The following is a 24,630-nucleotide window of genomic DNA, read 5'->3' on the forward strand; positions in this document are numbered from 1 at the left end:
AAGTAGGGAACAAAATGCCGAACACTCCTCTAGTGGAACGGAAGGCCTGTTGACTACTGCCAACAGGCCGGCCTCTCCTGAAGAGATTTAAGTGGTTTCCTCTCCACGTGAGCAAATGCTGAGAAGTTCCTGATTAGCCCACATTAATATATCCCTCCTGATTCCAATAGTTTAGATAAATTTTAAGATATTTAATTGCAGAAAAATCCACCTTTTGAAATATAAACCTTGTATATTATAAGCAAGGTAAATAATAAAGCAACTCCCATATAAAAAAATAAATATAAAAAATACAATGGCGCCCAGATAACATTGTTTATTCATCATTTGTCCTCGTGCAATCGTATATTTCTAGTTATATTTAAATATAAGTTACCAACGTATATTTAAATATAAGTTGGTAACTTATATTTAAATAAAAGTTACCAATTAAAAATACTTGGTACACTTCCACTTATTTATTAGACCAATTACTGCTTTCACCCTCTAATGGGCATCTTCAGACTAGTATATTTCTAGATTGCATTTTTAGTACTTTTAACATTGATAAATTAATGACTCATATCAAGATGCATCAATATGCTTGAAACAATTCATTGTAAAATTACTTCTAGACATATTTATTATGACATAATATTGATTGAGGGCTCTTACAATAAACAGTTGTATGTAAGCATATGTATTATAAAGAACAAACAGAAGACAAAATAGGTTTTGGAGTAAAACTATAAAATTTAAATGACAATTACCACTATATTTAATTGTATTTCATAAAAAAACCTTAACATTAAATATGTCTATTTCTTTAAAAAATCATTTTGATATAAAAAAAGGACAACTGATTTTTTTAATAAAAAAATGTGCAGTGGAAATAGATCAAGAAAAACTTATGACATTCCAATATTTTCTTGAAAAATATGTTATTTACAGTATTTTGTATGATTACGGATGATATTAACTTATAAATTACACAAACTGCAAAATTATGTACGCCTAGGGAGGTTGTGTAATTAATTGGTTATTTCACTTTGGAAAATACATAAAAGGATAAATATCAATATGCAATATCAATATTGTAGATACACAGAAGATATTATTTATTTAAAAAAAAACAATTCCCTACCAAATCAAAAAGACTTGAATTTAATTTGAACATGAAAGATATCAATTTTTTCTTCTTCTAAATAATTGTCATTATTGTAGTTATTGATTCCTACACAAATTCACACACTTGGTTAATTAATATTAAATAAGCTTTAAGAATTTTACCTCAGTAAGTAAAAATATTTTACATACCCACAATTTTATATGTAATAATTTAAAAACCAATATCAAATTGGTGATTATTCTTTAACATTGTCTTCCTGAGCCTTCACATTAAAAATAAATCAAGATTCTGCTTGTAATTAGTATTTACATAAAAATAAAACAATTCAGCACATTTATTATCTGTGCGTAAATTTAAACCAAATTATAAATATATGTATTTTAAAAATTTAAGTTTGTTGAAACAAATTTCTTTGGGATAAGTAAAATAGAGTATCCAGTTAAGTAACATTTATGTATTCAATTAGGTAAAAGACCTAACTTTTGTAAGCAAAGTTGTGCTGCGTCAGCCTTTGCTTGCTTTTTATTAGCACTGGCAACATTTGGTTGGTATTCTATGCCATTAACAGTTACCTAGAAGAAACAAAAACAATGCAATTATAAATATGTACACAATAAAAAATACTCATAATCTATTGTACAGTGTGTCTGCCAGCAGATTTGACACTTTAAATTGCGCTGTCTCTGGTTATAGTAGAGGCAGCGGAGTGATTAGGGCATCATTTAACTCAGGAGTGTTGGGGATTTTTTATTAACCATGAGTATGTGGACAGGAGCTCATCAGGCTTTCGTGGTTGAGGCATATTATATATATCAATGTGGCAAGGCAACGTTTTTGGTCTCAGTTCGATATTCGAATATCGAGTGATGGCTGTAGAATCAGTTGATATGGACGTAGGTGCAGAAGTTTTAAAGAACAGGATCAGTTGTAACTGAGCCTCGACCCAGACCTTTTACTTATGTTTTGAGTCTGGAAAACGTGGTTTACGTTTTCCAGACATAAGGTTGCAGCATCTACTGGCATTAAAAATACTTAAGCACACAACATTTAGAAGAAAAATGAAATTTCATTCCTAGAAGCCACTATTTATCCAGCAGGTAAGGGAAAATGAGCACATATGAGAAAACTATGCCAGACACTCTGAAAGGATTTTCTACAACATTTTTTTTTTTAGCGGGGATACTCATTTTTACATTGCAAAGTATGTCAATAAATATACTATACACTACTCGAGTGAGAAAAACCTTCAAAAAGTAGTACATTTTTTTTTAAATCGTGGAACAATTACTTCAGATTATTGATATTGTGATGATTCAGATATTGTGCGATGGTGGATAACTTTTTTATACTATAACTACAGCAAAATGATGACTTCAATAACATAACCCATTTTCAGCGGGATAGAGGTACAGCATACACCATACATACACTCAGGTTCAACAGAAAACATTAAATCACAAGTCTCTGATTTCATTGCACAAATTGGGAACACTTAATTGAACTGAATATTGAACATGAAATTGATATTTAAAGCACTTACATGGTGATTTTACCTGTAAAATATGATTTTCAAGAAAATAAAAGGGTTTTTATGTTACCTTAAATAAGAAGTTCTTTTTGTGATCTGGTCCACATTCAAAGCAGAGCGAGTAAGAAGGTACTCCCAGCTTTCGTTTGGAACAAAATTCTCCCAGAAGGGAGACAGGATGCTTCCCAGCAAGAGTCTTCCTAGTGGCTGTACCACGTCGTGTATTTATTCGATGCTTTACCTGAAAATGAAGAGGAATGAAATATTATTCACTAAAATACAGGAATTTCGATAACTGTAAAATTTGATTTGATTTAACCTTTTATTATTTTATGGTTGTGCAATGGAGGAATTTGCATTGGTTTTTGGCAACAAATCATAAATACCTCTTCTTTGGCTAGAAGTCCTTTAGTGTCCAATTTGACTTCTAACAGCAGAGGGGTGAGAGATCCATTCTTCTCCTTCCCAAGTCCTTCTCCTGGCTTCCAACCCATCTTCTGTAGGAGATGCATGCCCATACCACCACTCACGGGAGCAGCCGTCTGAAGCTGATCCTACATTGACAACCAATCAACCATCAGCACACTAATCCCAATACATACATTTCGAACGATAATCCATTGGTTTATACTAAATTTAATTTCAAACACATAATTCATTTTCAGTATTAAAAAAATCGCCTGGGTTTTTTAAGTTACAATGAAGTTTTAAGTTATGTTATTTGCTGTACAAAAAAATATTAAAGATAATGATGTGATATAAAAAAAACAAGGAATCAATGAAACAACCCATTGAAAAAATTATAACTGCACATTTCAATTAAAAGTTATTTATTTGATCCAATAATTTTGTGCTTTTATGTTTATGGATATTTATTTCAAGAACTTCAATTGTTGATATGTATTGTAAAATGGTTTATTAGTTCATGATTCTAAATATTTTATAAATAATACTAAGACTCATGCAATAATATTTAGAATTCTTGAACTATGACATACGATTCAATTTTTTTCCTATAAATTATCCAGTCCGCCAATAAATACATAAAATCCGTTTTTAAACCAATGTTGCCAGCTTTGTCCCAAGAGAGAGTGAATGAGGGTTGAAGAGGAAAGGGACAAAGCTATTGCAACAATGGAACTCACCTACCACAGAAGTCTCCCGAGTCAGTAGCACCAAGTCACAGTGCAATCACCTAACCAAACATTACCCCCCAACTCGTGTAGGTAAATGTAGTCTGTCACTGAAAGACGTCTGTAACAAATATTCAGGTGTGCTTTGTCTTTCTGTCTTAGACAGACATAAACAGCAGCAAACAACATTGTTTTAAACACTTTCATAAATGCCAATATATATTCAATAACATGTACTGGACAAAAATGTTTATTTTTATAATTATGAATTGAAATTGCCAAGAACATTATTGTTTGCGACCAAAGCTACATAAAATTAAAAGATGCAAGTCAACTTCCTTTCATGATTTATTAACTTATAAAAATACAAACAACTTTTTAATTTGTAATAAACACATTTTGGAAGATGAGTATGCTTACCGACAACAGATATATAGGAATATGAAGGAGAATATGAATGTACGATGTATACATTGTATGAAGATATAATATATGAAATATATAATGATGTAATATGAATGTATGTGGAAAGTGACAACCCTGATATTTTGTGAAAATTTTAATTGCATTTTTCCGAGGCAATGGTGTCTTCAATGACACATCAAATATTTATTGGTAAGTTTTTATGACTCTTTTTTGACATATACATGTTTTTAAAATAATTATTTTAGCTTGTGTTTTTGCTAAAAGCTGCCATTGTTATACCTAGCGGCACAGAAAAGGTTAAGTAAAAAGTTATTTACACGTGTTTATTATAAATTATGGTAATTCAGAAATGTTGGGGATTTTAATAAGTTCTCGCTGTTTCCAGACCGATGGTGTTATCTTAGCCTTTTTACATCGGGCAATACTACAGCCAACTTCATCATGAAACTCCAACATTGGGCTTTAAAATGACAGTATAAGTTTTTCCGTCAAAGTGTAACCAACATATCTTTCATGGCCTTCAACATGTCGAATTTCGTGTCAAAAAAATAGTATTTGCGGGGGATTTTAATGCACTACTTTTTCCAAAAATATGTAGCTGAAGCACATAGAATTTTTGTGGAGACATGCTCTGTCAAAAACAACCTGAAGAGGATGGTTTTGACGCATTAAAAATAATGATTTTGATGTCGAAGATAAAGAACGTTCTGACGCACCGACAAAGTTTGAAGACGAAGAATTGGAAGCATTACTCGACGCAGGCCCATGTCAGATGCAAAACTAATTTGCAGAATTTTTAGGAGTTGATCACACAACAGTTGACAAATGTTTAAACCCACTAGGAATGATTCGAAAGAGCAAGTGTGTATTGGGTGCCGTACGAATTAAAGGCGAGAGACATCAAACAAAAGCAGGGAGAACTTATTCCAGTCTCCAATATATTTTCTGAAATACAATTAAAACTGTAGCTTTCAATCAAGGTATATATTTTATATATTTCTAGTGTTTATAATTTTAGTTGAAAAGTTATGCAGATTTTATTATGGCATAAAATGATATGCATTTAAAATATCAATAGGAAATTCATTAATTTATACTGCACACTGGAAATTTTTTAGTTTTATACATCAACATTTTACAAATTGGTCCAATTATTACAGTGGATAATAAGTAACCAAAATGATTCAACATAAATATATTAAGGAAGTCAATATGCATCTCTTGCAAAGAACACCTGAACATTTGTTAGAATATTTTGAAGGTATACAGTTTAGAAACTGATTAGAGGAACATTGTAGAAGGAAACATTTATAATATACGATTTTTAAAGAAATTATTGCAAGATACATTTTTAAATGCCCAAAAAAAGCATCAGTTATAAATGAAAAGTATATTTTTATGCTATTTTTATTTATTTGAGCAACCACTGAGCAATCATATAAACATAATAAAATATCAGAAGAACAGTATTACTTTGGGCATAAAAAAATGTCTCTTAGAAACATTATGTTTGAATATTGATATGCATTACGTAAAGAGCTCTATCTGCAAATCTATTACATACTTTGTGTTAACGAAAGGCGGACTGTAGCGAAAAAACAAATTTCATTAAGTTTTGTAAAAGGTTGTAAATATTTTAATCAAGGAAAGGAGCACGGAAATGGACCTACCTTTGATGCTATGAGGATGTTCTTCTATTTTGGGCACTGGATGAAAAAAATCTTTTTGAATTGTGATATTATACGATTATTATAATAACTTTCACAACACGCGACAATTCCAAGAATAATTATGCAATGTTATGTGTAATGTCAATTTTTTTTTTATAATGTTCCAAATCCAAATGCTCTATTTTTGCATTTCTTCTATCTTGATGTAAGGTAGGTACCATAAGGATAGGTTAAGGGAAGGATGGGAAACAAAGGTAATCGGCCAGGAATAACATCGTTAAATGCTGTTATATACTAAACACTTTGCAGGAGAGAACTGAAAAGGTTTTCTCTCCATATTTTTTTTTTATTAATTAACCTTTGAATCGAATTGTATACGTCTTTAAATTACGTGTCTTTATACATATGTTTTTATGTACATCATAAAAATATCATATAATAACATAAAATCTCAGATGGTCAAAAATGCAGTTAGAGTACTTTACGTAGGGCACATCGATATGAAACAAAAAAGTTCCAATTTTGTCTAGACCTTTGTGTTTTATAGTTGTCCTTATATAAATAAACAATAAACTCAAATTTATCCCATAATTTAAATCAATATGTTAAAGGAGTGTTAATGATTTGATTTGATTATAAAGGATATAGATAATAATTTATGATTTACATAATAAATGTGTAGATAAATATGTTTCCTAAATTTTACAGTTTATCATCATCTAATGTAAATTTTGTAAAGTTTATTAGTAAATAATCTAATTCTTAGTAATCATTCACTGTATTGCAATCTAAAAACTGAATCTTCTTTATCTTTTTGTCCTTGCTAATTTGTTGATTTTAGTTTTTTGATCTAAATTGTGTTGTTGATTCAAATTTCTTCATTTGATAGGTTGAATTTACTAATTATAGATTTACATTTTATGGTTATAATTTTATAAGAGATTCAATGAATCCTATATAAAGAATAATAATAATACTCAAACTTAATAGTGTAAAAGGCACCGCATCGGTACACAAAAACTCACCGAGGTTCGAAACCCACTATACCACAACTTGATTCCGATTTTCTAATTATGAGTTCTTTGAAGACTTTGAAAATGGACTCCAAAATTGAAATATTTGGGTAAATCATAAAGCACAAACATTAAAAAAAAAAATTGTTACATGAAGTCAGTATTACACTAGATTACACAGTGTAGAATAACCGAAGTAGTCTGGTAAGGCACTAGATTACACAGTGTAGAATAACCGAAGTAGTCTGGTAAGGCACTAGATTACACAGTGTAGAATAACCGAAGTAGTCTGGTAAGGCACTAGATTACACAGTGTAGAATAACCGAAGTAGTCTGGTAAGGCACTAGATTACACAGTGTAGAATAACCGAAGTAGTCTGGTAAGGCACAGACTATTTGTTCTTAAGCCAGTGCATTAAACTCAGAGGGATTATGTTAAGAGTTATGTTTTGGTAAGAAAAAAATTTAGGCAAATTTCAAATATGAGGGGTTTAAAAGCAAAAATGCCACTGTCTATGATCACTCTTTTTAGGATGCCCAACGAAACCAACAGCGAAAAGACTATTTCTTTTAAGTTCAATGTGCACATTCAACTTGAAATAAATAGCTATCCGTTAAAACAAGTTGCACATTCAACTTGAAATAAATAGCTATCCGTTAAAACAAGTTGCACATTCAACTTGAAATAAATAGCTATCCGTTAAAACAAGTTGCACATTGAACTTAAAATCAAGTCTTTTCGCTATTGGTTTTGTTGGTCTTCCCAAAAACAGTGGACAGTGGTCTTTTTGCTTTTATCACATCACAAATTACACGACCCTACCATTCTATCCGAGATAAAATCAACAACATTAATGAATTCGATAGATTATTTAGATTAAGATATTTACGAAAATATGAATACCTAAAATAAAATTAAAAAAATTGAATCAAATTTTGGGATTCTTAAGGGAAATGATTAAATATAAGGACAATTAGAAAACATAATAATGTGAGTTGAAGTCATCCTCTTGAACACTGACCGATAAGTCTGAGAATATCCAACTGAAAGAAAAGTAAGTTTTGTCTCATCATTTAACAAATAACACACCATTTATATTTATGTATCAGGGATCAAATCAAAACTTTTAAAGTAAAATACATATCAACATATGCATTACAAAATAATGCATTTATATTTTTCATACTGTGGTAGAAAATATTGTTAATGCTATTCATTTTTATTCGTTTAGTCGACCCCATTGAATTATTGATTTACTTTGTGCCAAAATTACAGATAAAACTGTAGCCACACAAATTCATATATTCATCAAACTAATTAATGGTATATTTAGCAGTGCCAAGTTCCTTTTATATCCTAAATTATAAGAAAGACAGCTAGTTTTTATATAACTTTAAATGGTTACAATTTTTCATAACAATTAAGCTTATTGGAAGAAAACAGCTCATTATTATGAATGAAAAAGTTTTTATAAGCACAAAAATTTTTTTTTAGCCTGATTTGAGCTCTGACATGTATAAATGGTGAGTTTTTGTTACAAGGGATCTAAAAATAAGTTTCGATTAACAAAATAAAAATACATACTTAAAGTAATTATATATAAATTATATAAAATACAATGTATGATACAAATTTGGAAAAAAAAACAGGAGAAAAATGTAAATAAAACATTTGATTGAATCTTTGAGACAGTCAATTACAAATTCTGATGATTTTTAAAATACATACCAAGGTTGTTATATTAAATCCACCACAAACTGATTCCAATTTTTGTGAGTTATTTACAACTTGTTGAAAATAGCCCCAAAAATTGAAATATTTGGGTAAATCACACAAACAGAAATGTTTCTTTAAAATTATATTTACGTTTAAAAAAAAAAAAATACATATTATTTAAGGAATATTTTAACTATATCAACGCATAAAAAGGATTAGAGTCCATATTGAGAAAAATATTAAATAATTTCCGACTCTTTGACTATAGGAAGATTATTTGTATAAAATTATTGACATTTAGCAGAACTCTGGTTCTTAGCATCAAAAAACTTATTTATTTATCCTTTCAATCCCACGAGGCCTGTCTCAACTGGTATATGCCGAAAATTCCATAGGGACACGGACACTTAACACGGACCTCAAAAGTTTTCATCTTAAAGAATTATTTTTGTAACTTTGAAGGTAAAATATAAATTATATTTTTGAAGTTTGCAAATCTAACTCAAATCAACTAAATTAATAGGTATTTTACTGTTATTTGTTAGGAAACAGCTTGTGATTTTTGCCAAATAGGCTAGGATTAAAAGAGTTAATGATGACAGGGGTATCTAAAATAGGTAAAATAATACCATGTATTTTAATTGGAAAAAAAAATATATGTATTCATATTATACAATATTTTTTGGTCTTAAGGACTTTTTCTTTATTTTATTTATGCATTTTTTATTAAGCAACAAAAAAGTAATGTCTAAACATTACTTTTTTGCTGCTTAATTATACTGCATCTCAGATAAACAAAACATATACATACATATTATGAAGTAAATAAATATTATCTACGCACTTAAATTTTTGGATTGGGAGATAATAAAACATTGTAGTTATTTTATAACAGAAAATAATTAGATTATTATGGAAAGAAATATTCATAAAACAATGACATTTGATATAATTAAGTGTAAAAAGTGGGTCCAATGATTAAACTTAACTACCAAGTTAAGTTATGGTAATTAATATTCAGAAAGTGATATAACTTACCCTCTTAGCCCACGCTTGGTACCCACTAGCTAACTCTCGCGGCGTAAGGATCTGCGCTCCGGTACTACCGGTAAACTGCCCGGGTTCTTGTTTTGATTGCGCCCATTTCGACATCTGAAAACATTCAATATGGCATGTATTTCATTCTACAAAAAATAATTGAACACTTAATAATACATGTTTTTGATTATAAATTTGTTAATTTACAGTATCGACCGGTTTCCAGGACTAATACTCGCATCACTAATTATATTAACAAATATTAAAAGAAAAGGAGAATGAAAGAGAGCGAGATAAAGAAGATATTATTAATGGCGAGTGACACACTGGAGTTTATGATTTAATGAATGATTGAATTATTTTATTTAATTTAGGGAAGAGACTGCTGCGAGACATTGCATAGATATATACTATTAAGCGTGTTGTCCAGATGTTAATTTAAATTTATGTTAATGTAATATTTTTTATTTTTAGTATTCTTTAATAATGTGCATGCTTCCACATTCTATTATGTTGTATCCCAACTAAACACAGTGCTCTTGGCTTTATAGAGTTAGGTTTACGTTATTATTTTTTTGTAATACGTACATTTGTATGAATCAATAAATAAAATAAAAATGAGACTGATGATAATTGAAGTACCAAATATATGTGCAATATACCTTTGTTGTGGCGTCTGGAAGACATAATTATTTTTAAATTTTCTAATCATCAGACTACACCGGCTCGGAAAAGAGTATGGAGAAAATGATATACTTCATTTTCCACTGTCAGTTTTTAGAGTAAAAATTCTTACGGCAATAAAATTGAAATAATTTATGTTAAAATAAAATTTGTTATCCCATAAAACTCTTTAATCTGAACTCTAACCCTGGACTGACGCATCTGAATCGTAAGATTATAATTTAACCTTTATGTAACAAAAAATTATCGATATAGGCACACTGCATTCAGTACAGAGTCCTATACACCATTAGGTGCAGATAGTGAAATAATGATGATGTTTGTAATAAATTCAATACACAAAGGAATAAAATGTAAAAAAATTACAAATATGTATAATTATTAAATGCATACCTCTTTATTTACTTGATACATTTGACTAATAGCGCTAATATCATTTGGATTTTGCTGAAGTCTTCGTATTGCGGTCAGCCTTTGAGAAACAATCGATCCAATGTCAATCGACTGAAAAAATAAATAAAAATAGAATTTTATAAGTGCCTGTTTGAGCGGGATAATTTATTCCCAGAAAAAATAACTTACCAGGTTGTTAGCTTCAGTTGGGAAGACTTGAGGTCCAGGAGGAAGAACGGGAGCAACAGCAGGCGGAGTAATGCTCGGAACTGTGAAATTAAGTCAAAATCTTTATAGACAAGCATAAAATTTTTCTCCTTGGGAGTTTATCAAGATTTATGGATAGTTTAAGTATTTAGTATTTATTTTATTTTTATTCATACAAATAGATACAATAATAATGTATCCCAAACTCTATGAGGCCAAGGGCCCTGTGTTGAGTTGGGATACAACATAATGGAAAGTGGTAGGTACCATATGGAAGTATCATTAAGAGGTTCCCAACCCCTGCGGAAATATGCATCTATCAACCATGATTATTGAATGTGGGGATGGTTCTTACCATTTGGCGAAGGTACACTAGGGGCAGTATATGGTTCTGGAGCACTAGGAGGTTCTGGAGGAGCGCATATAGGCAGTGGAGCAGTATTGCTTGGTAATGGTCTGGAATGATTCAATAATAAATTATGCAGTTACACCAATCTTTCTCGAAGTGGGCGATAACACCCCCTTGTGGGCGCTGAGGCCTTCAAGAAGGCGGTAGAAGTCCCAGAAAAAATTGGGGGGCGATGCCTGATTTAAAAAAAAAAGGTGAAAAATGCTGTTTTCCTGATATTTCAAACTAAAATTAACTTCGTTCTTATTCCTACCCTGTTTTGTTTTCTTTATCACAGCTTTCTTACTTAGCCTATGTGCTGTGTTTGGAGCAATCACGTTCAACTATTTCTGACAGTATTGCTATTGTCGTATTCGTATAAACGTAGATTTAGTTCTGTAGCAACGTTTTTCACTAAATAGACAAATCTGCTGCATGTCACCGAATCCTGCGACTTAAAGCTATTTTTAAGTAAATTCAAGCCTGATTTTATTGAAGTGCATCAGATTCAACCTTCATGTTAGATAAGTATTAAAATGCTTTGTTTTAATTTTAATAAAAATATGTACTTCAAAATATGATTAAGTATGCGTTTTAATTGCTCTTATTAAAAAGTCTGTCATGTAATAATTTTTATTCCTATTTAAGAAATACAATACATCAGTTCTCTCTCGTCCTTGCCCTTGTGACTGAGGATGGCGGCTGCACCCTATCACTCTTCTTATGGTTTGCCTCCAGGGGTGCAATTATAAATCTTCTCTATCCCCTAGAGAATGGTTAATTTGGGGATATTAATTTTTTCCAAGCAGCTAATTTTTGCAAAAAATATGAACACGTGAGATCAAACATTATGATTTTCATTTAGAAGATTATTGCGACCTTAAGCATTACCCAAAACAATTAATTAGGTTGAATTGACCAAACCGTATTAATTTTATTTCCGTTTTTGAAGCAGTTTTATACACCATTTGACGTTTAATCATCAGTGTGGCCATTATATGAAGCAAAGTGTCGTCGCATTAAAAAAATAAAAATCCTCAAATTAATCACTCTCTAGGGGAGGGGGTAGAGAAGATCCAGAATACCACTCCAGGTAACACAACATCACCAACCATCCCTTTTACAGATAACAATCTATGGATTGAATATCGGTTACCACTCACCCTTACCAAGAATTCAAAGAACACTCATGATAAGAGGTTGGATAGCTTTCGGGAAAAATAAAATGTTAAAGATCATCATGAGCTAAATTGTAATGTATCGGGAACTAGAAGCTATATGCCTGTTTTCCCAATCGAGTTGAAAAAAAACTTTTGATCGGGTTGTGGTCCCGTGGCTAGTGTCTCGGACTCACGGGCCAAAGGTCCGTGGTTCGAATCCCACTCTACTCCAACTTGATTCCATTTTCTAATAGTGAGTTATTTACAACTCGTTGAAAATGGCCCTCAAAATTAAATATTTGGGTAAATCATAAGAACGCAAATATTTCTTTTTCTTTAAAAAAAAAAAAAAAAAATCCCAAATTAACCTAAACACGACAACTAAAATTTCTACCCATGTTCAAACATGGGCAGAATGGTGAATGTTCCAGTGTGTAAAGTATCAACTTAAACCAGCCAATGACAGGTCATAAGCCCTGTAAATGCCTAGACTTCCATATTCCCTTCTCAAAAATGTTTTCCCTCTCTGTTGAAATAAATTTAAAAATTTAAATTTCTGTTTGACATGATTTCACGATGAAAAGGAAACTATTGATAATTTTAGATTTTGTAATGTTGTTGTCAATTTTGTCATGGAAAGGATGTTTCAGAGTTAAACTTTATTATAATGTAGAAAATTTTGTCATTTTTGTTTTTCTTTCAATACTGGTGTGTAAACTCACGGTTTCGAAGACTTGATGAGCGGCGGGTTGGGCACATGTTTGGGTAGAGGGGGTAAGGCAGAGGGAGAAACGGGCCTCCATTCTCCTTCAGCCCCACGATGTTGGCTGCCCGAAGAAACGGGAAACTGCAGACGCAAAACTTTTGACTGTTCCATTGTTTTCTCTTGAAAAGACTGTATTGGTAATGCAGTTCCTCCCTTAAAATGAAAAAAAAAAAAGAGTTACGAAAATTTACAATTTTGTTCAAATACATATATATTATTTTTATTTTATTTTATTTATTATATATACGGCCTAAGTCGATTACAACAGTTACATAAAGAAACATAAATACAATAAACTGAACAAAAAGAACATAAAACTATGTGGCAAAGACAAACGAGGGCAATACAATAATGGTATACAATATATTCATAAAAACAAAAGAACGACTTCGAGCTAAACCATGCCAATCCAACTTCATCCCACACTGTTTTAGTCGTGAAAAGATCTACGAAAAGCTGGAAGATCTATCCCAAAGAATTACAATTGTGTGACAAATTGACTAATCTACACATTGGGGCATAAAAACAAAAGTTGCTCTTAGAAGAATGAATAAATGGCAGATTTTGACTTCTGGTTACATGGTTGGGAACATGAAAAGAAATTGATGGCAACAGAGATGGGACATCACTTATAGCATTAAATATTTTGAAAATGCATATATTTCCATCGCAGTTCTACATTTCTCCAATGGAGACAGATTATTTTATATATTATTATTACACAGAGTGTTCGTTAAACTCTGTCACATCCGAAACCACAATGATCAGTACGGGCAAGAAGACATATTAGCATATTTAAAAAAATATTTGGAATGAAGAAAATTTAAAAAAATAAAATATTAAAAAAAACAAATGGATGCTTACTTCTGCAGGGAAGAAGCGAGGGGAGTGCGTCCGCGCGTTGACGGTGTATCAGAATCCCCCCTCTCCCCTCCTCCCCTGCAGAAGTAAGCAACCATTTGTTTTCTTTTAAATATATTTTTATTTTATTTTATTCATTCCAAAAATTTATTTTAATGTACCAATAAGTCTTCTTGCTCATACTGATCATCGTGGTTTCAGATGTGACAGGGTTTAATGAACACCTGTATAGATATTAATAAACACAAATAATATAAAAATATTTTTTTGCTATGCCTTTTTTCTCTTATGGATATGTTTCTTTTAAATCCCGTGAATGTGATAAGAGTATTTATTTTTTATAAAAATTGTTTCCGTAATACTTATTTGTATATTTTCCATTAATTAAGTTTACATCCCGCATTTATTTATTTAGACTATGTTACCTTATTAGTTTTCCATATAGAATAATAAAACACTGTAAGGTAAGTTTATCACAGTACTGAATTATTTATTAATATCGTCGGCCTAACATGAACAACTTGTAAATCCCAAACTTTCCTTTTAAGGGTAGAGTAAAAATAGATTTTATATCAGGAGCACAAACCATGGTGAAGTTTTTTTTTAAATAATGCAACACTGTAAGGATATACAAGTTTTACGCACATATAGATTATTTGAAGTCCTGACAGACATTGTCAAAATATTATTTTTTACTATTATTCCATTCACGACTTCAGTCAAAAACTTAGGTATTATCATTAATAAGCATTTAGGGTGGCACGATCAGGTTAACGAAGTTAGTCGTAAACTTTATAGCAGTTTACACTCACTTAAAAGATTACAGAATTTCTTGCCAATTAATGTTAAGCAAACATTAGTTCAGAGCTTACTTCTTCCACTCCTTAACTATGCGGATGTATATTATCCAGATGCTAACTCTGAATTACTTGATAAGTTAGAACGATTGCAGAATATTTGTATACGTAATATCTTTGATCTTCGCAAATTTGACCACATAACCGAGTATCGCACGCAACTACACTGGCTCAGGTATCAGGCATATCAGGCATAGAAGAAACATTCACATTCTATCGCTTCTTCACAATATTTTAAATAATCCCACTTCGCCTGTTTATCTGAGAGAGCTCTTCCAACCTCTTTCACAACACGGATTATCTCTTCGTTCAAGTAACGAGAGAACCCTTTTAATACCCTGTCATCGCTCTAATTTTCTTGCCTCCTCTTTCACAGTAGTAGCCGCTCGATTGTGGAATAATCTACCCACTAATGTTAGAGACGCCCCTTCTTTATTTACATTTAAGTCAAGATTGAAATGTCAATATCCAAATATTTAAATTGTTTCTTTATCCTTCTTCTTTCCTTCCCATCCCCTCTCCTCTCTTCATAGTATAGTGTTTATTTCTTTATATATTTTTATTTTGTTAATCTTTGTTTTTAATTTTTGTATAAAATTGTAAGATTCAATATGTCCATGTATTTGTAATTTTCTCAAACTGAACGGTTTGGGTAGGTAGGAAGAAATTACCTTAAGTCAATATGCCCGCCCTTATATGTATATATATATATATATATATTGAATATAACGTGTTAAATAAATAAATAAATATTTGCGGATTTATGAGCTTTACTTTACTTTAGCTTTAGGTTGACGATGTAAGCATTACTTTTATAGTGTGATGCTTCAGATGGCGCTTATTGTTGTTAAAAGTTTCCAAATTCAACCAAGTTCAAATTATTTCAGCTACAAAAAGTACTATTGAACTTACCTTGATATTCAAAACAATAGGAGCCTTATCTTTAACTTGGAATGGGTGATGGAACGCTCTTATTTCAGAGTCGTTGATTTCACTGTTATCAGAATCTTCCGACACTGAAGACAATTCCCCCAATGCCTCTTGTTTGGATAAATTTTTACAAAAATCTGTCAATTCATCCACAGATTTACCTAGAAAATGCAAAGTAAAATTGATACAATATAATTTTGAGAAATAATTTTTAAGCTGCTTTTAATATTAAAATGTGAAATATTACACTGTATAACATTAACCATTCTGCCTATACTTGAACATCCATATTTCTTGCAACATTATTTATTTCAGAAAATATACATGAATTTTTAATCGGAGTTTTTCAGTAACCTTTCTAGTGGCTGTGTTGAGGTTACTATTTTTTTAAACTTTTTCATAGATACATACATTTATTATTAAATATTAGCATGATATAGTAAACATACTTAGAAAAAAATCACATCTTTCATGTCGTAATGACATATTTGTCGGGGCAATTAAATACACGGTTTTTCAGGGCCAGACTGCGAAACTTCAGAGGAACATTCCTCATGGTAGCTTTAAAAAAATTGTGGAGGGACTGCTTGTCCGAGAAATTAAGAATTTACTACATTTTAGGATAATTTTTTTATTTTAAAATGACTGGAAAAATTTTATTACAATTTTTTTTAAAGCTTACCATGAGGAATGTTACTCTGAAGTTTCGCGGTCTGGCCCTGAAAAACCGTGTATATTATATTCCTCTTAGATGTCTACAAACATTCTAACACACCCAAAATATTTTTGAACCAGTCTGAGAAAAAATGTAAAACTATGCATCTGCAGGCGTCGCCTAGTAGGTGAAATAATTTGGTGAATCACACCCACATTGAAAAAGTTTTCAGCTCTTTTACTTCTAAAAAAAACCAACAAAAGGAAGGATTTAACAATTATTATGGATGTTCAAATACAGGCAGAATGGTGAATGCTGCAGTGTGTAAAGCAATTGCATTAACCAGCCAGCGACAGGCCTGTGAATGTCTAGATTTTTATATTTCTTTCTTAAAAATGTTCTCCAAGTCTGTTGCATACATATATTAATTTTGATCAACTCCCTAGGGAGTAAAATCCAGCATCTACTTGTCTACAAAAATAACACAATCGAAATATTATTGGTTAATATGACCTATTTAATATTTTAAGATTAGAGGGTACTCGTACACGAAAACTATATGAAATAAATCGGTAAAAACTTTATTAAATTTCAGATAAGTAAAATGAGTTGTTAACCTCCAGATTTGATAGCCGATATAACCTTCTGCTGAGCAAGGGGCCCGAGGGATACAGCAGCAGGCAGAGCTCCATTCTGCAGCATGGTGATGGCATTCTTCCTGGCTATCTCCAATAAGCGTTTCTTATCTATCTCAAATCGGCTTTCTTTATTTCTTCTGTATTCAGAGCGACTAGTTCTGGAAGAAGTTCGTTAAAAGTTGATTTAAAACACAAATACAATTTTTTTTATGCTGACATTTATGTCCTATCTTTTTTTTTTCTTTCTTTTTTTGTAAAAAAGAAATATTTGCGTTCTTATGATTTACCCAAATATTTAATTTTGAGGGCCATTTTCAACGAGTTGTAAATAAATCACTATTAGAAAATGGGAATCAAGTTAGGGTAGAGTAGGATTCGAACCACGGACCTTTGGTCCATGAGTCCGAGACACTAGCCACAGACCATCTTATTTTTTAATGTTTTTTCTTCACTGCAATGAATCACTTATAAAGCCAAATACGCCACCACATCGTACGAAATGCATTAAAATGATACTACCCACGTTTAAGAATTTTTAAAGTTCCATGTTCCACGGAAAGTTCTAGAATTTTTGAACCCGCGTTAAATGTATTTTTCGTCTGTAGCGCAGTTATGAATACAGAACCAATTTGCGCGTGGCAACTTTTACAAAGGAGTCTCCGATTATTTCACCGGTTTAAACGAACCATGAAATATAGACGTAATCAGATGAACAATTATTTCACGATAATGAATTCTGGATCTACAGGATATGGACCAGTTACTAACGGACGACACATTGTCGCAAAAATGACATATTACGGCCCAAAGGTAGATCCAAAACTGCGGAGAGGGGCACTGCGTATGTGATCATCGAGTAGCCTTAGGGTGGGGGGGGGGGGAGGAGAGAGCCCGGAGGGCGGAATTCAGTTGTGAGGTTGGCGTTAGGGGGTGAATATTCAAGACTCTTTATCCAAATTATTACTATTCATATCAAAAGTAATGCAACCGTACAGCATTCACAATAAAATTATTCATTAAATACCTCTCAATATCGGAAAATAACCATTAGAATTATGTTTAAATTTAAACATAAAATGAGTTCAAATTCACTCCTGTAAAATATCGTTATTTAGTGATAAATATTGCCAAAAGACTATCATTTTATTAATCGATCATCATTTTTCTATTTGCACACCTAGGACACAGCATTGGTATATTTGTTTTTTCTGTTATAGCACAGAACACCCAGACTTGAGAAAAAATACACATTTTGAGGAATTAAACTTGGCACATTTCTTTTACCTTGAGGTAAGCGTCTCAGCCATTACACCACGGAGGTCGCCAATTGGACCATAGTTTGATTGATACTTCGTATCAAAGACAGGGAAAAGATCAGAATCTTATTAAGAAGACTATGATAATAACACTATTTTATACAAGGCAGTAAAAAAGTACATATGAAATATAAAAAAGTTTTTTACGAAGAAAGGAAAATTAAAAGGTTAATGAATATCCCATGGTTTTTATTAGAACACAGAATTGTGTTTCTTGTATGTATATTATTTTAAAATAATCAAAGTAATATTGTGTATAATGAGGAAATTTAGTGCAACGGGAAATTGGATTAATTTTTTTTTTCTTACAAGTGGTAAAAATTAGAGCATTTAATTGTATGCTGAAGTTCCTCTAAAATGTATGGAAAAATTCAAAAAAAATATTTTAATAGAATGAACTACTTTAAAGGATGTCACAAATTATTCTAAATCCATAGATATAGAATAGATAGATTTCCAGTTTCCAGGAAGCCAACTCACCGAAGAGAACTATAGTCCTTAAAATTAGCTTGATTAGAATGACAGTTGTCAGCTAATTGGACAAATTTATTGAATAAAAAAAAATAGTTCATTTGATATTGTTCGTGAAAAAAGTGTAAATGTCTTATTTTTTGGCGAATAGTTGTGTTAAACACATTATAATAGGCTTGTTTTTGCGTTTTTATATTAATTTTCGGAAACAGAATTTCACGTTTGCATGAAAAAACTGATAAAATCGATTTGGTCAGTACACGATCAGTGATCAATAATTTCCCCTCACTATTGACATTAGTTTGGCAGCTGTCATTTTAATCAAGCTTTATTTTAAGGACTATAGTGATGTCACGCGCAGAGTAATAAATGAAACACAAAACAAAAAAAACGGTAGCGATGATTTTTTTTTACATTTTTTTTTTGCACCACAACAGGCCAGGAGGCCTAATTACAGTGGTGAATTACATCACAGAGCACCCAGGCTTGAGAAAAATCACATTTTAATTTTTGTGTTCTCACCGGGAATCGAACCCGGAACCTCCCGTGCGTGAGTCAAGCGTCTTGACCACTACACCACGGAGGCCGCCTAATAGGCCGATAATACGATATACAAAAATAAAAACAAATTTTTTGGCTTAGTTTGATAGTCGATAAACAAATTAAAAAAAAACCACTGAGCTTTATCATTATAATATACCTTTTTTCGTCTTCATGACGATGTCTAGAGCTTCTTGAATGACGATGCCGTGACCTACTGGTAGACCTTCTATGGGCACGGTTATATGATCCTGATCGACTACGACTCCTAAAATTGAAAAAAAAAACATAAGTACACTATGTTTAGTTTATTAAATTGAATTAAATTTTTGCAACAAAGAGGAATACAGGTATTTGAATAAATATTTTACAAAAAAATAAAACAAGTTTAAATATTATAATGATTACCTTTTGCGAGATCTACTTCTTGATCTAACTTTTGACTTGCTGCGTGATCGCTTTTTGGACTTATTGTGGCTTTCTTTATGTTTTCCGTCTGATTTGCTGGTATGTGAATGATGCCTTTCACTGTGAACAATGAGATTTACAAAATTTTAGACATTCCAAATAAAAAAAAAATCAACCAAAATAATACGAAGAAACACTAAGATAATACTGTACAAAACACTGATCAAACCAATCCTGACATACATATGCCTCCAAAACCAAGGTTATGGCAAAGAATATTGAGAGAACCATTACGGCATTCAATAGAAGGCTCCTCAGAGTTGTCTATGGCTCTGTGAAAGAAAACAACCATTGGCTTTGTAGCTACAACAGATAGCTATGTGACGCCTATGGAGCGCCCGATGTGATCAGCTCTATCAAGGTGGGGCGCTTGAGGTGTGCTAGCCATATAATTAGGATGGTCGACGACGACCCTGTAAAACTTCAACTCTTTCTGAGCTTCAAGGACGACAAGGACCAGGAAGGCCCAAAATGTGATGAATGGACTGCATCAGCGTAGATACGACAACGTTAGAAGTGGGGAACTGGAGAGGGAGAGCAGACCGACAAGAGTAGAGGACGCTCCTGGTTTACAGCCAAGGCCCAGCCAGGGCTGTCGATCTTATGATGATGATGATAAAATTTAAAAAAAAATATATTAGTTTTCTAATTTTCTCAATATCAGACATCGTGATTCCGACTTTTAATAGTTCCACTCATCATGGTAATTTTTATATTTAAGGAGAATTTCAGGTTATTATGCGGTATGTTATTCATCCTTCTTGTAGATATTACGAAAAATATTGCAGCATCCATCAACTGGGCAGATACACGGGTGGCACAAGGCACAACAATCCAGAAACACATCAGTATCTGCATCATCATCTCCCTTCCACACCCAGTGGTGCAAAGGACACTGCATTGGTAAACCAAAGCAACGTAGTTTGATAATATGTTACATAAAGGTAAGGTGATCTGTCTCATGCTTCAGGTGCCAGTCCAGGATTAATAAAAAAGTGCTATTCAAAAAGCCTTCAAATCAATATTTCAGATTTACCCTGCCCGCAATCGAACCCAGGAATGGTAGGCGAGCGCTCCAATTACTACAGACTTTTCTCCGCTCAATTTTCAGGACTTTTACCTGAGAGCAGCCATCGAATCGAAAACACTTGCCTAGGGTTCTGGTTCTATTTGACACACAGAACTGCATTCTTCATTCGCCTGGACACAGACATCTTTCAGTATCTGAAAGACTGAAAATCTAAAAGCTTTTATTTGTATACATAGTCAATATAGCAATAGCCTTCATCAAGGAATTCATATTGCTCCAAAATGCCATAAATTAGATAGATTGATAATTCCCAAAATCAATAGGTTAAAAAATAAACCTGGCGTAGAATCATTAAATAAACAGCTAACGCATATACAGTAGAACTTCATTTGTCTAAACTTCAATCATCCGAATTGCCAAATATCCAGATTGTTATCAGGAAATAAACAATGTAGGAGATGTTATCATCAAGCGAGTATGCGGGACCTCGCTGCTCGTACATGAGTTTATTCCTCAAAGCAATCAACTTTGCTGGGAACGTTTAAATTAGTTTTAAATGTGATTCTAATTCGCTGTATTATTTCAAAAGCGATAAAAAAGTGATCTCAGTATAAATTTTGCGTTTTCTTTGAGAACATTGCGTTAATTTAACAGTTAATCCAATTATCCGGCTTTCTGCATATCACGATAACGTCCGGCACTCATTAATCCAGATAGATGGAGTTTTACTGCATTATTCATTTCTCATTACTGCATCCATTACAATAACATTACAAATTATTTTTTTTTATATTCTACTTTTCAGATGTTAAATTGACAGTCATTGGTCTAACCGAGATGGGATAGTCAAGCACTTGAACGACAACAATATATTTATGTATTTAAAATCATTAAAATAACGTTGTATAAACTCTTGTATTTGCCCCGCAACACTTTGAAAAAAGGTCCTTCCGACAAAAATAACTAAATTCAATTACTATTATATCATTTTGAATTCTCTATCCAAATCAAAAATTATTGGGAGTGCGGCTAGGAATAGCAGGCGCCACATTCAACAGTATGAAGGCTGTCTGGAGATCGGATATTTACTCAGTGAAAACCAAATGCTGCCTATATAACGCCTGCATAACACTTATTCTTCTCCACGGATGTGAATCGTGGCACCTCACTAAGGCCGTAAACAGCAAAATTCTGAGTTTTAAGAATAGGTGTCTCAGAAGAATCTTGGGTGTGCGGTGGTTTGACTTTGTAAAGAAGTAATAAGAGAACGGAAGCAGCAAACTCCAGTGACAATTGTCATCAAGCGGAGGCGATACGATTGGCTTGGTCATGTGCTGCGGATGCCTCCCGAGAGCCTTAACCACGCTTGCCTACTTTACAAGGCATCAGGTTCTCGACGTCCTGGATGCCCACTGCCAACCGTTTGTCGGCAGTTCGTGTTAAAACTACGGGACGCGAACCTGACTGTTTTTGTATACTTTGAATTTTATAGGAAAGACGCCAGTGACAAAGATGTCGTGAAAGCGATGAAACCGGTCACCGGTTATTTCAAATTCATGGATTTACGAATCAATTGTCTTTTATTTCTATAATATATAATGAACTTCCACCAAGAATAAATTTACATAGCCTGTTGAGAAAAAAATAAACGGGAATTTTAGTGATCAGCATACCTTTTTGATGGTTTCGTTGTGCTAGTTTCAGTTTCCGAATTATGTCGGGCGAGAATGTTTAGCTTTTCTCTTAGGTCAGGAGCATTATCTGGTTCAGAATCAACTTCACTCGGAACCTTTAATGAACTCAAGCTGGAAGAATCTGAAGACAGTTCTCCATCTTCATACATCTCAGCTTTCTTTCTCGCTTCTTCTTCAGCCTGCTTTACATTTGCCTCAAATACAGAACTGAACTTTAAACTTTTAATTTGAATTTTATTCATTCCACCTTTGTTTTTTTCAGTATTGTCAGAGGCTTTTTCTGACTTTGATATTAATTCATCTGGTAATTTTATTTGAGATATATCAGGAGTTTTGGGTATTGGAATATTATCCATTTTATTTAAACTTGAAATATCAGGTTTAATATTAGGTAAATCAAACAAAATTTTGGTGGGTTTTTTGTTATTAATATCATTATTCACTTGAATTGAAAAGCTTCCCATATCAGCAGTAACTTTTCTGTCGATTGTTTCTATTTTAGGGACGCTTTCAACAGGAATTATTTTCTTGGGAAGAGGCAAAATAGGACTATACGAACGTTTTTCCTTTTTAATATAATCATTTTCCGAGTCACTATTTCTAGATTTCTTCTTATGTTTTTTCCGTTTGCTCTTTTTAGTTTTTTTCTTGGGTGATTCCGAATTACTGCTCAAACTTTCATTGGAACTACTTCTTGAGCGCTTAACAGATTTTTTCTTCTTCTTATCCTTGTGTTTTTTTTTCTTTTTGAGTTTCTTTTCATACCGATCAGTTTCGGAAATTTCCGGGGGTTTCGCGTTGAATTGGCCGAAAAGTTCGGATAGAATTTCTGTTGAAGACTTAAGAGGAGGTGCAGATATCTTTTCTTTTTTAAATTGACATTTAGCCACGGTTTCAGAAATCTCCGCCATGTCTTTAAAGACGGAAGTTATGTTCAGTTTTTATGTCAATGAAAGGCAATAAAAAATATAAATGACACTGAAATTCAACACCAATACATAGAAAACTTCATTCATTTACACGAAACGCTAAAATGTCAAAATTCTTGGAAGCCGGCAATATGTAAATAAATTACTGAGAATATTGTTCTGTAGCCCAGAAGTCAGAACTCGGCCAAAAAAACCATAGATGTAGGACTAATTTAGGCTTTTCAATAACACAGATTTAGGACACATTTAGACATTCCAACACCACAAACTACAAGCAACGGTCCATCAACACCACCTAGACTCAAGGCGTTGGCACAAAAATGGTGTGGGCCATTTTTTCAACATTTGTAAACGTCAAAAAAATTGAGGTTATGATTCTGTTGGCTTTTCAAAAACTCTGACACGAAAGTAACTGAGAACACACGTATTTAACTATGCGTATTTTTCTTATAATGAATACCTTATTAACTATAAAGCATAAGAGGTTATTTTAGGGTTTGGTGTTTATTTTTTTGGTAACTAGGCATAAATACATATTGTTATTCAGACAAAAGTATTTCGTTGGTGTAAAATATTTGCGATGTACAGCTTTAAGCCATTTTAATCGTAAAATCAGGTCAGTGGAAAACACAAGAGTGTAAACTTTTGTACCAGATTTATAATTACCTTTGCAATTAGGAACACGCCGCTTATTAACAATGTTTATAAGTCAAAATCTTTCTTATATGCGCGAAAATTGTTTTTATAATAACTCACTGTTGTTTTAACAGCAATTCATCACTTTTAAAGCAAAAAAACGCGAGCGAGTGGAGTTTAGTCAAAGAATTTTAAACACATGTTTGCAATGAGATCAAGTTTAATCGACGAATTTTTAAAAAAATACATATAAAATAAAAAAAACGAGCGTTTGGTTGAGAACAGGCTTTTATATTTGTGTTCCTTATTTAATGAATATTTTAATTAACAAAAAGGGGAAAAAATCATAAATATCGTCGATCAGTAGAATTATT

At 32.3% G+C, this 24,630-nt stretch overlaps 1 protein-coding gene across 6 annotated transcripts; it reads right to left on the bottom strand.

Moving 5' to 3' along the window:
* Positions 1–445: 445 nt before the first annotated feature.
* On the bottom strand, positions 446–24,450 carry LOC148278880 (protein Son-like). 6 transcript variants are annotated; one of them, XR_015823047.1, is made up of 14 exons: positions 22,671–24,450; positions 19,908–20,027; positions 19,660–19,767; positions 17,152–17,330; positions 15,862–16,040; positions 13,188–13,384; positions 11,273–11,373; positions 10,900–10,979; positions 10,711–10,821; positions 9,634–9,747; positions 3,782–3,890; positions 3,023–3,190; positions 2,707–2,877; positions 446–1,680 (listed from the first exon to the last, which is right to left on the bottom strand). XR_015823047.1 is itself a non-coding variant. In XM_088230748.1 (13 exons), exons 1-13 carry the CDS (start codon positions 23,600–23,602, stop codon positions 1,567–1,569), a joined length of 2,574 nt encoding a protein of 857 aa, XP_088086874.1. In that variant the 5' UTR covers positions 23,603–24,450; the 3' UTR covers positions 446–1,566. The 6 variants fall into 6 exon arrangements, 4 of the variants coding, with proteins under 4 accessions (XP_088086874.1, XP_088086878.1, XP_088086875.1 ...); XR_015823048.1 differs by lacking the exon at positions 446–1,680 and adding an exon at positions 7,901–7,922 and having other exon boundaries at positions 2,723–2,877; XM_088230748.1 differs by lacking the exon at positions 3,782–3,890.
* Positions 24,451–24,630: the final 180 nt, after the last annotated feature.

Source organism: Micrasema longulum, unplaced genomic scaffold (assembly GCF_059751315.1).
Source record: "Micrasema longulum isolate JH-2025_06_02 unplaced genomic scaffold, ASM5975131v1 h1tg000815l, whole genome shotgun sequence".
Lineage (NCBI taxonomy): Eukaryota > Metazoa > Arthropoda > Insecta > Trichoptera > Brachycentridae > Micrasema > Micrasema longulum.